The sequence below is a fragment of the Thalia democratica genome, chromosome 2 (assembly GCF_965202585.1).
Source record: "Thalia democratica chromosome 2, ktThaDemo2.hap1.1, whole genome shotgun sequence".
Lineage (NCBI taxonomy): Eukaryota > Metazoa > Chordata > Thaliacea > Salpida > Salpidae > Thalia > Thalia democratica.
In genome coordinates this window covers 41,740,062-41,752,302 of record NC_139166.1, presented here as the reverse complement: position 1 = coordinate 41,752,302, position 12,241 = coordinate 41,740,062, and the positions used below count along the sequence as shown (strand labels likewise).

At 24.2% G+C, this 12,241-nt stretch overlaps 1 protein-coding gene across 1 annotated transcript; it reads left to right on the top strand.

Annotated features, from left to right (window-relative positions):
• The first annotated feature begins 2,501 nt into the window (after nucleotides 1-2,501).
• On the top strand, nucleotides 2,502-10,007 carry LOC145829140 (beta-1,3-galactosyltransferase 5-like). The gene is made up of 7 exons (XM_082936869.1): nucleotides 2,502-2,531; nucleotides 2,606-2,762; nucleotides 2,921-3,093; nucleotides 3,741-3,966; nucleotides 6,780-6,921; nucleotides 8,181-8,360; nucleotides 8,604-10,007. The coding sequence occupies exons 2-7, from the start codon at nucleotides 2,608-2,610 to the stop codon at nucleotides 8,862-8,864; spliced, it is 1,137 nt and encodes a 378-aa protein (XP_082792995.1). The 5' UTR covers nucleotides 2,502-2,531; nucleotides 2,606-2,607; the 3' UTR covers nucleotides 8,865-10,007.
• The last annotated feature ends 2,234 nt before the right edge of the window (nucleotides 10,008-12,241 follow it).

Sequence of the window (12,241 nt, the reverse complement as noted above, 5' to 3'; positions counted from 1 at the left end):
GCTAATTGACTATAAAATACTTTTAAATTGACATTTAAAAGCCCTTCAATTGGGCTCAGTAGAAGGTGTTTAAGTTTGAACATTAACCTTAATATATATATATATATATATGTATATTTATATATAAAATAAGGTTAATGTTTAAACTTAAACACTTTCAACTGAGCCCACTTGAAGGGCTTTTAAATAATTTATTCAAATGGCGATTTTAAAAATTCTGGAACATATGTTTCACAAAGCTTTAATTTTTCATAAAGCTTTGATCATCAGCCAGTTAAATTCAAAATACAAAACACTGTACTAAACAAAGATACAAAAGTTATGCAAAAAAACAAAAAACAATATGACGTAATATTGTACATTACAAATATTCAGTACAAAATATATATTATTTATATAATTTATATAATTTATATAATATATTATTTATATATATATATATATATATATATATATATATATATATAATTAAAAATGGTTTCACTATGTTTTACATTAATGAACCACAATATTTAAAACTAAGTTTTAAAGTTTTATCAATGAATTTGAGTTATAAAAGACTTGATAAGTTTTATAAGTCTTTAACTTATCTTAAGTACTTAAGTTATTTAAAACATACCTTGCTAGTTTTATTTTTAATAGGAAAAGAGATTTGTTAATTTCATGAATGTAACTTTATCAATCTGCGTTTGAAAAAAAAAACATAATATGTTGTTAAATATTTACAGTTATAGGCTGCGTAACTAGTTAGGTTGATATCAGGTAAAAAAGTGTGTTTTTATACGACGTGTGCGTAATTAAACGACATGTGCGCTTGTTCTAGACAGCTTCAAACTTTGGGTTTAAATTGATGTTTTATAAGCCTACTAACCATTTAGTTTTTAATAAATTTATTTTGTGAATCAAGAAAATATTGTTTTAAAACTATTTTTTACGTAGAAATAGATAGATAGACCAACATAGAAAGTTCCTTATAACTTCCTCAAATTTAGTATAGTGTAAAAAATAAGAGGTTAAAGAAAAAATAGCAGCAGACTATGTTTGAAATGTTTAAATAAAATAAAATACTTCTTTAACAAAAAATTGTCCTGGACAAGATATTAAACTGTATCCATGGTGTATGACTCGATAATCAAAAGGTTTTTTCATAGACCAGGTCCTTGAACTTAACTTTTGTGAGCTTTGTAGTTAACATTTAAAAATATTTAATAGAAAGGAGTTACGACTACTATTAGAAAATTTTACCAAAAAGTTATTTCGATATTTATTTATCTTAATATTTGTAAATAAAATTTTTATTTGTATACTAAGATATTGTTAATTTTGTTAACTATTTTGATTCAAGTATAAAATAAAATTTAATGTTAAACTCAAAATAACTTTTTGGAAAATAAGCAAAGTTATAAAAGGTCACTGTACTGTAAACAGCTCTTATCTTTTTTTGTTTCGAAACAGCATTTATTAAAACATACATCCAAGATATTTTACAACTTTTTTAGTAAAAAACCTTTTTATATAGAAAAAAGTTTGATTTTATTAAAAAAATTTCTAGACAAAAACAAAAGAAGGCAGTATTACAATTTATTAAGATCATAAAGCATTAGGAAACCTAGCTTAGATGGTGCCTCATTATTTATTTTTTTAAAGATGTCAGTTGACAAAGAAAAGTTAAATATTTTTTACAGTTTTATTTTAAAAGTAACATATTACTATAACTACAAAGAAAATCAAAATAGTGATTAAAAAAATATATATACTCAAAATATCTTAAACCAACGTAGTTATATTATGTACTTGATAACAAGTACATTTATTCAAGTATCGAAAAGGTTTGTATACAAACGGAAAGCAGTAAACAAATTATATATCTATTTTTCAAAACTTAAGCTATATCAGTCCTGAAAAGCTGTATCAACATTGTATGTAAAGTATATAAACACTTCTTGTTAACACTTGTGCCCATTCTAAATTTATTGCTGTTTTATTGTCGGTTATAAAATTTTAGTTAAACTTATAAGTTTTATTTTATAAAAGTAGTTACAGAAAATCAGAGTTTATATTTTGTATAAATGACAACTATATATTATTTATATACAAGATCTAGCCTACAATTTTTACTTATATGCCAGGAACTTTTCAATAAATATTGAGAATTGTTATTTTAAGATATTTTTCTTTTTTACTTAAATACATAGTTCAGAAATGTTTTAATGGTTGACTAACTAACAACTTGACTTTTAAACATCTTGTTATGCATCGTTAAACTCTTATGTGATGTCAAAGAAAATATTATCTCATGAATGAATTTTTTTTATTACATTTCATTTGTTCCTTAAATTTTTTCAGAACAGTTTTTGAAATATTTATAGTAAAAACTCTTGTCAGAATTTTTCATTTATACTATATGCTTTTTGTTTTAGTTACTTAAACTATTTATTAACCAGTTTAATCTAATTTAGTTATTTTAATATAAGTAACTTTGTTGTTTGTTTGCAGTTGTTGTAAGCGTCGAGAGAACTTATTTATATCAGGTACTGTTTAACACGAAATTTAAGTTTCACTATAAGTAAAGTATCAGACATACTTTTTAACTTGTTTTTTTTAGCAATGAAATATATAAATATGAAGCAACAACGACGAAAAGTACGAAGAAAACAGCTTTATAACATAATTGTGATCCTTTTGCTTGTTGTTCTAACTTGTTTGTTGGGATTCACTCTACACAGCTTCGAAAATGTCTTTAGTCAACGTCTTCCTTGCAAGTAGTGTAATAGCTGGCTTTAATGTATATAAATAGTTGTTTTAAATTAAATATGGTTAAAATTTATAAAGGTTGTACTTGTTTATATAAATGAAATACATAATTAATAAAATACTTTGTTTAAAAAATACTTTTGTTTAAATTTGACTTTAATACAAGAGTTGAAGAATCTGAAGAACTAGTCAGGCGTAGAGCATATTCTGAAGGAAGATTTCATTTTCGACCTTTACGACCCGATAATAAATACTTGTTAGAACCATGGTACATAAAAAAACCTTTTTGTGTGAAAAGCAGTTGTAGCGATAAGTCTAACTTTAACGATACATTGGAAGGTTGGCTTAGTTTTTACCTAATAAATCAGTTTTTAGTTAGTTTTGTTAAAACATTTCAATTTGATAAATTTTCATATGTTTTTTCAACTGGTATACTTATTTCTTCAATTTATTTTACGTTTATTTTTTAATTTACTGCGATTAAAGATAAAAATTTGACAAACAGACATAAGAAATTTAGTTTTGTCTGATATATGTTTAAGATTCACAATACGTAATATAAGTCATTGTATAGAATGTATAAAAATAAACTTATTTTAAAAGGTACACAAGTATTCCAAACTATTTACTAGCTTAATTAGTTTACGTATAAAATAAAAATTAATAATTTATAAACTATGTGCGGTTCTTTAACTATTTTAACGTAACTATAATACTTTCTGAGTACTATGTTCTTATTATAAAAAATAAATTTCTTTATTTCGTTTTTTTTAAACCAAGTTTTTAATTTTATCTTTTGTCATAGTTTATTTTCGTAAAAAGATTCTATAAGCATTTATAGATCTATAAGCATCTCATAAATATTTTAGTTAGTTTTGTTTTACATTATATGAACTTAAATGTTAAAAAAAAATGTTTTTAACCAGAAAGTATATCAAAATTAGTTTAGTAATTATATCTTTTAATATTAAAAAAAAACACATAAGGTGCGCAATGGACAATGGTGCAGTTTGTAAAATCCTCTGCTCATTCGTTCTACCGTAGGGAGATGCTGAGAAGGAGCTGGGGATCTTTAAGATATGTTGAAGGTGTCAGATTCGAAACACTTTTTATAGTTGGTTGGAGTAATAGCAGTCAAACAGCGAGAAAACTTATTGAAGAAAATAAAAAATATGGTGACATTTTACAATACGACGGTCCTGATGACTACAAGTTTGAATTTTTTAATTAATTTTTTTAAATAAAAACATTAAATCGATACTTTTTTTTTAAAAACAAGTACTTTAAGAACTTAATTAAATTATAGCTATATTGTTTTTTTCTTAATGTATTTTAAATAGAAGACATGTTCTAAAACACTAAAAGAATTCGTTAAAAAAAAATTGCTACATTTTTATTACTAAGTTAAATAAAATTAATTTTCAATATTAAATAGTAGAATGGTCTATAGAAATAATTACTTTGGTAAAAAAATAACATAAACAAGTAGATATTGGAAAAAAAAAGTTTCAAATGTTTTCAGTGCTAATTAAAAAAATTTTGAAAATTTTTTTTTATTCAAAGTTAAATGTAGTTAATCAATAAAAAAAGACAACATAATTTCACTTTTACTAAGTATATTTCACTACTACTACTTTTAAGATTAAATATCAGCCTGGTAAATTGTTGCAAATTTACAGCAACGTATATTTTTATACAAAAAGTCACGCTTCTGTTTCAGTTCTTTAGCTTAGAAATAGTCAGTTTCCTAATTTTTAGTATGCTTTTATACTTTATTTAGCACTGCTAAGGAATAGTTTTAAAGTATAAACAAGTTTACTATGCTTTTTAGCACTATTAGCGTATTTAGATGGTAACAAGTAAAATTAATTTTTAGTTTTTAATATTAAATCTACAAACTTGGTAGATTTTTTAAATTAAAAGCATTCCACAAAAAAATATGAAAATGGTTAAGTATTTAAATAATCTTAAAACTTTCAAAATTAAAAAAATGATAGTTTAGTAAAAGAAAAGTAGAAACAAGTTGCTTTACTTCCGACTCATTTACACACTGACTCGACTAAACGTTTTGAACATTTAGAAGTTTTTTATTTTTCGGGTTTACTAAACCAATGAAACTTATAAAACAAAAATTCGGGTACAAGACGTTATAGTAAACTGTGATTTTTTTTTCAGACATAATTAGAATTTACCAGACGTTTTGAAAAATAAAAAACATAAAAAAGTGTTTATTAGAACCAATAAAACTTATAAAACAGAAATTTGGGTACGCTACGTTGATAAATAAAAACAATAAAAGTTCACTTAAAGCTTCGGATTGTACCATAACATATTGAAATTTGAATATTTTTCTTAGTCTGGTTTACTAGACCCCATGAAACTTTTAAAGTAAAAATTAGCTCGCAAAGGGTTAATTAAAATTTTGCAGTTAATTTCACAATTTATAAAAATTTCAAAAATTTAAAAAACTATATTTTAGTTTTTTCTGGTTTACTAGACCCAAAAAAATTTAATTAAAAATTGTAACAAGACACTAGATTCTAACTACGAAAATTTGACATACAGTTTTGAATTGTACCAGACGTTTTAAAAATTAAAATTAAATTTTAATTTTTAGTGTTTACTTGACCAGATAAAACTCTTGAAAAAAAATAGGGTACAAGATGTTGGTTGTCAACTAGAGGCGTCGCTTAGGGTGGAGTATTCAATGAATCTTTCGAAACTTTTTTTAATTTTTGAGCATTCAGTTTATTGTTAACTTATTAGTTTTCAACACCCCCTAACAAACTACCACGCGTCGCTACTGTTGTCAACTATTAAAGCTTCCCACACAGTTCGTACCAGAAACTAATAGAAATTAAAAAACTTCTGAAAAAAACTATTTTTGGTATTTTTTCTGTTGTTATTTTTCATAATTTTTTTATACAATAGTTTTGTATGAATAAGTCTTTTAGAATATTTTTAATTTATGTTTGTTTTTGTTTTTTCAATGTTTTTGAAAACTTTAAGGTTAATTATGTATAGAACTTTTAGTTAATTATTTATAGAAAAATAGCTTTGACTTATATAAACTAAATAAGAATTTAATACTTGTCATTAAATCTAATAAAAACTTTAATAAGACTATATCTACTTTATACACTTTTTACAATAAAGTTTTTATTAAAAATAAAGTATTAGTACCTTTTTAAAACCTATTTTCTGTAAATCTCTGTAGTTTTTCAAAAATTATAAGTTAGTTAATGTTGTTTAATATATTATATTAAAGCTTTTTTTTTTTTTTTTTCAAAATAACAAATTTCTTTTAAAAGTAAGAGTTTTACCAAGTAACTTCAGAAATAATAAGGGTTTTATGAAAAGTATAAATTTTGAGCTTTAATAAAGTTATTTGTATATTTTTTTGAAGTGAATGTTTTGTTAGGTGTATTTATGTGGCACAAATGAGGAATCATAGGGGTTGCGAAGCAATATAAACCTCCTTGTACACAATTATCTCTCATACTTCAACATTTCATTTAACTCTAAATTCTAAAATAACTACGTACTACAGTGTAAAATACAATAACATTAAAGGTAGCTCAAATTGCTCTAAACCCCAACAACGTCATCACACGTTGTAGAAAATGTATATTATGTATATATAATTTTTTGAAGCCTCGTAACTATTTTAGCTTGCTGCGTCCCTGGTAAAATTTTTACTTTTTAACAGTTTTTAAATACCACGCTTATTCATGTAAAAATATATTTTTAAGTTTTCCGAGTAAGCATAAGTTTTATCTTAGACTTTTATTTTTCAGTTAAAGCTAATTTATTTACAAGTAAAGGTAGTTGGAAATATACAAGAAGCTATTACTTATATTTGTACAATTGAAGTCCAAAAAATTTTAAGAGTCGATGTATTTTAGGCTTACACTAAAGCTGGCTAAAGTAAATTTCAAACTTATTTAAAACAAAGTTTTGTTTAAACAGAACTTTTTTTATAGTTTTTAAAAATTTACAAAATATTTTAACTGATTTTTTTACAGACATATTGCGTTGAAAACGCTTTCTGGAATGGAGTGGTGTGCTAAGAACTTAAACAAAAAATGGCTTTACTCTTCAATGGACGACGATTTTATGATACATGTAGTAAAAGCAAGGGATGCCATAGACGATTCCCATAAGCAAGTTATTTAAACGTTTTTGAAGACTTAAAATAATAAAACGAATTAACTGCTTAAAAAGTTTAAAATTATTACTGTAATTATTAAAACTAGCTGATGTTTTTTTATGGTTCTGCTTCCTAATATACAACAGAACCCATTAGTGAGCAAAACTTTAGTTTAGTTCGTATTAAGTTCTAAAATTTTCTAAAAATAAACCTAACTTTTCAGGATAACCACTCAGTTTCGACCCGCGCACAATTTCAACTCGATCAAGTTTGAGAACCGCTTACCGACCAAGGGTTAGGGGTAACAGTGATAGTAAAAAAGATAAAAGTTAAACAAAAAACAAAATAAAATACATTAAGAAAAAAAAACTGGGTGGCAATTGTGCGCTGGTGGGAATTGTGAGTATACCCTTTGCAGAACATTTAAAAGTCGTCCGAAAAATAAACTATTTTGAACAACTCATTAAAAAGCAGTAATGGTTACTAAAATCAAGTTGATTGACTAAAGACAAGACAACACTGTATCAATTAAACTAATAAAACACTTTAAAAACAAAATGCTTTCAAATATATGTTATTTTAATTACCTAATTAAAACTCTTAAGAATATTTTATATGATTTTAATTTATAGCAGCTAAATAATACAAGCTTATAGGATTACTTTTTATGGTTTAAACTTTTTCATAAGTAGTTTTTTTGTTTTATTTTTATATTTAAGAATGTGTTTTTTTATACACACTTCATAAATGAAGACAATACAATGGTATAATTTATATACTTTTGTCTACCTATGTAAACAACTTTTTGCCATGTTATAATAAGTCTCTAGTTACTGACTGTGTCAAGTTATTGACGTTTTGTTTAAATATATTATTAGTTAGTTTTTTTTAACCATCTTTATAGTTGCGATTAATGGTATAGTTGTAAAATGACAAACGAATAGATGGTTATAATTGTACTAGTTTTGATGTGTTTTTCTTTTTACGAATACACAATTAAATGACACTATAGAGATGATTTCAGACAAACTAACAAGCAATGTACCTTTACCGAAGAATCAATAAGTTACACCTTTTTATAATCGTCTTTCTAAATTTGGTGAAAATGAAGTCCCTTAGTCAGATATAAAAATTAATCTAGAAAACAAATTAATAAATTAAAGCGTCCCCTCCCAAGTCAAGCAAGTCCCTTTGCTAAAATTTCCAAACAAATTTGTTACACCATCAAAAAGCTTGCTGAAATACTTACCTATAGTATCAAAAACTTTTTTTTCAGGCAGTTGATGGAAATTGGGGAGAGTTTCCAATACTTTGCATGTTTAGAAGGGGAGAAGGAGAAGAGCCGGTGAGAGAGGCAAATGGTCTTTATAAGAAATGGTACATTAACGAAAGTACATTTCAATGGCATGTATTTCCTGTCTACTGTCATGGTGGAATGTATTCAGCATCTGTACAAGTAAGTCTTTATTAATTAACTAACAACTCAAATAATGACTTAGGTACTTTTTAACCATGCTTTTAATTATTAAAAAATAGCACAGTTTTAACTTGATGTTATGTCATAAGTTTTATCTAATTAAATAATTTGTGAAGTCTATCCTTAAACTTTGTAACAGTAACATCGTTCATTACCTTGTTAAAAATATACAGCTTCAGTTATTTATTTAAATGAATTAAGAATAAAAACCTTTCTTTTTAGGTTATTACTGACTTGTTTGAAATATCAAGAGTTTTTCCCGACTTGTACCTTGATGATGTGTGGATAACTGGAATTTTAAGACAGAAACTTGGGATGCCCGACGATATGATTGTTGAACCAGATCAAGATGTTGCTATTCATTTTACAGGCTACGTTGGAAAAGAAAAGGATGGAGTAACTGAATATGTGAAGCAATGGGAAAAACAACTTATACTATTTGATGCTAAAAACAAAACAGTTTGTCAATGCTATAAATCTTAACCAAAATTATTTTTTCAAGTTTAAATTAAACTTTTTTGAATTATTATTTTTCAATTTATATTTCAAACTAAATAAATTTACTTTATTTAAAATTCTATTTATTTATTGTTTACAAACTTAGTCTATTTTTAACAAAAAATTAAACATTATTTCTATTTAAACTTAATAAAAAAAAACGTTGAGAACATCTTCTATTTCAATGAAAAATTAAATTAAGTGTTAACACCAATTAAATAAATGGAATTAAATATCTTATATTTATAAAAGTTTACTTATTTAAAAATAAATAAGTAAATTAATCCTTTTTTTGATCTATGAAGTTACACTAAATTGTGCACATTTTACTTTCAGGTTTTATATGGTATATATTAAATTTAAAAAAAAGAGTGAAACGCGAACTAAGTATAAAATCAAAAACTATTTTACATTGAAACTTTTGATACAAACTAAAATATATTAACCTAAACTTTTAAGTCAGTTAATGCGGTTATAAATTTAATGTCCCAAATTAATTGTTTTTAAATACTAAAATGAAAACGCTTTTAGGTAATTCTTCAGAATCGTTAACTGTACTTAGGGGTACTATTTTAAGGTTTTAAATAAGCTTTATACACTTTGTTCCTGCTCTTAATTTTTGTTTAAAAAAAAATTGATTATTTATTGTTTTTTTTAAACGTCTTTCAAACTAAAAGAACACGATTTAATTAATTTCTGTTGATGTCCAAAGCTCGTTATTTCAAAACAGACTTGTATAGAAAAACTTATATTTTGTATAGAATGCTTAAATTCATTAAAAAAAACTTCTTGAAGGTAGTTAGTTCAGTAAGCTGAAGTTTCGCAGATATGAGAAAACAGATATTTGAAGATTTTAGATACCTTTTTTACAATCTCTCCGAGTTTTTTAAATGGATATCAATTTTTACAATTAGTCTTTACTTTGAACAAAAAGCATCTTAAACGATTTGTTGAGCTCTATAGTTGTCAGTTTTTATTTTAAGACTGTTATGAAATCAAAATAGTTCTTTTTTTATTTTAAAATTGGATTTTTTAATTTTCTGTTTGTTATATATAAAAGTAAGTAGTCTTATAATAATATTTATCACACTTATACTTGCTTTTCGATTTCATAAATAATTATCTTAAACGACTCTTAAAAACTAATTGTTTTCTTAATTTCTTTTAAGATTAAATATAAAAACCTTAAAAACAATTTTTTTTAATCTTAAGTTTGCACTAAACTTGTTCTTGTTTGCTCTGTATAAAAGTACTAGCTTTAAAAAATTTATAATTTCATCTTCATTATTTGTTTGATTTCATATGTAAACACCTAAACAGCTTTTTTCCGGTGAATAACTTATTTAAAAAATATAACAAAACACATTTCATTTTTCTTAAATTTATTTGAGTACTTTCGTAGTAAGGCTCATCAGAAATTGTATCTTACTAAGTTAAACTAATTTGAAATAGAAATAAAATTTATAATGTAGAATAAAGTTTTAAGAATAAAATGACGTAATAATCGAATGTTAAAACTAACTAAAAGCGGGTGTCTTGCCAAACGTGAACTTTTTTCCTTTAAATATACACCAGTTTTTACTGGTTCACTAAGCTTTACTGAGCACAAAATATGCAGTTAAGTACTAGTTTTCAAAATTCAACTCAAACTAATTAAAGACAATATGTAAGCTAATAAGTCAATTCAGCAACAAAAAAGGAAAGTGAATATTAAAAGATCGTTAATTTTTAAACAAACAAAAGAACTTCTGCAAACAAAAAATAAATAAGCTACTTAATTAAAAAGGATAAAAACTATAAAAAAGAATTAATTCTTTATTTTAATTTTAAATTTAAAAAACGATTTTGTATAGTGTAAATGTTTTACAAAATAATTAAATTACTATTCTTTTTACTTTGCTTTAAATAAAATTGTTTTTTTTTTCCTAACTAATCGAAGAATATACTGTAAATCAGGTAATGATTTTTTTTAACCTTTTTCTATATTTTATAAATTATTTTCAAATTAAAACACCTATATTCGATTTCGTTGAAAAGTAAATTGATTTTTTAACTATTTGTAATATTTTCACTTGGTAGTGGCAAGTAACTTGTTACGAACAACCGAGCCTATAATATATTTTGTAAATAGTTACTCGAATTATTAAATACTAACTCAAATTAATTCAATTAAAAAGCAATTACATTAAGTTTTTGACGAATTTTTGTAAATAGATAATATTTAAAAGAAAATTCGTGTTAGATAGTAAAGTTTAAAATTTTATTCAGTTTTTAGTTGTAACCTAGTTACTAATAAAACTATTAATCTAATTATACACTTAAAGTTAATACTTCAAACAAAAAAAATCTTAACCATAAATACTTTAAATAATAAATATATTTAGTATTTAAAAAACTAGATAGATACAAAGATTTATTCAGACTTCAGTAGTTTTTATTAAAATTGTATTTATTTTATATATAGTTCACATTATTATTTATTGAACGACAAAAAACTCACCTCATTTAATCGGTGATTATGAAAATTAGATTCTACTAGTTGTTTAAAACATACAATAAGTAGTTTAGTATGCTAAAAACTTATTACTTGTGAGCACAGTATTATTATTTATTACGTTCTACCTTTACTATAAAGATTTCAAATAGGTTTAACAAATACAATCTTACGAAAAACTTAAACATTATGTTTTAGTTTATTACATCAACGTAGTTGCATTTAGCAGAGATTTTTTTTTTAATGCCTTATATTTACTTATATAACAGAAAGTTAAACATTTAACCCAAAAGAGTAATCAAATGTTTAGTATTGTTTATTGAACGCCAAAATTAGCTCAAAAATTTTTGTCCAAGGACCTAGTGTACAAAAAAACCTTTCAGTTATCAAATCGTACACCAGAACAGTTTAATGTCATATCTAGGAGTCAGGACCTTTAGCTTTGTTAAGATATTAAGTTGTGTAATAAAAACAAACTTGTGGTTAATCAAACATATAATTTAATATTAATTTTTTGGTTTACTACACAGCTTCTTAATTTGCGAATGTTTAGGTTTGATGACAATAAAATGTAAAGATGTAAAAAATACACTCAATGTCTTCATCTTGTATTTATTTAAATATTAGCAGTAATTCTCAAGGAGAAAAGTCCGCTTTGCAGCATATAACCCTTAAAATTAACTTTCCTAACTAGTTGTACCAATCTCTGCAACCAGTTTTTAATAGTGAGCAACTTCTAGTGAATTAATCAATTCAATAATGATTTAAATGTGACATATAATAGTATAAAATAAGAAGTAAGATGAAATTAGAAATTATTTCAAGACTTTATACAAGTTTGAGTAGTATATCTTAGTTTATTATTTTA

What these genes read in the sequence shown, in the direction of transcription:
- LOC145829140 (XM_082936869.1), top strand. Translation starts at nt 2,608, where the DNA reads ATGAAATATATAAATATGAAGCAACAACGACGAAAAGTACGAAGAAAA. An exon ending in AGTCAACGTCTTCCTTGCAA is followed by an intron (nt 2,763 to 2,920) that starts GTAGTGTAATAG and finishes CTTTAATACAAG; the next exon opens with AGTTGAAGAATCTGAAGAAC. An exon ending in GACGGTCCTGATGACTACAA is followed by an intron (nt 3,967 to 6,779) that starts GTTTGAATTTTT and finishes ATTTTTTTACAG; the next exon opens with ACATATTGCGTTGAAAACGC.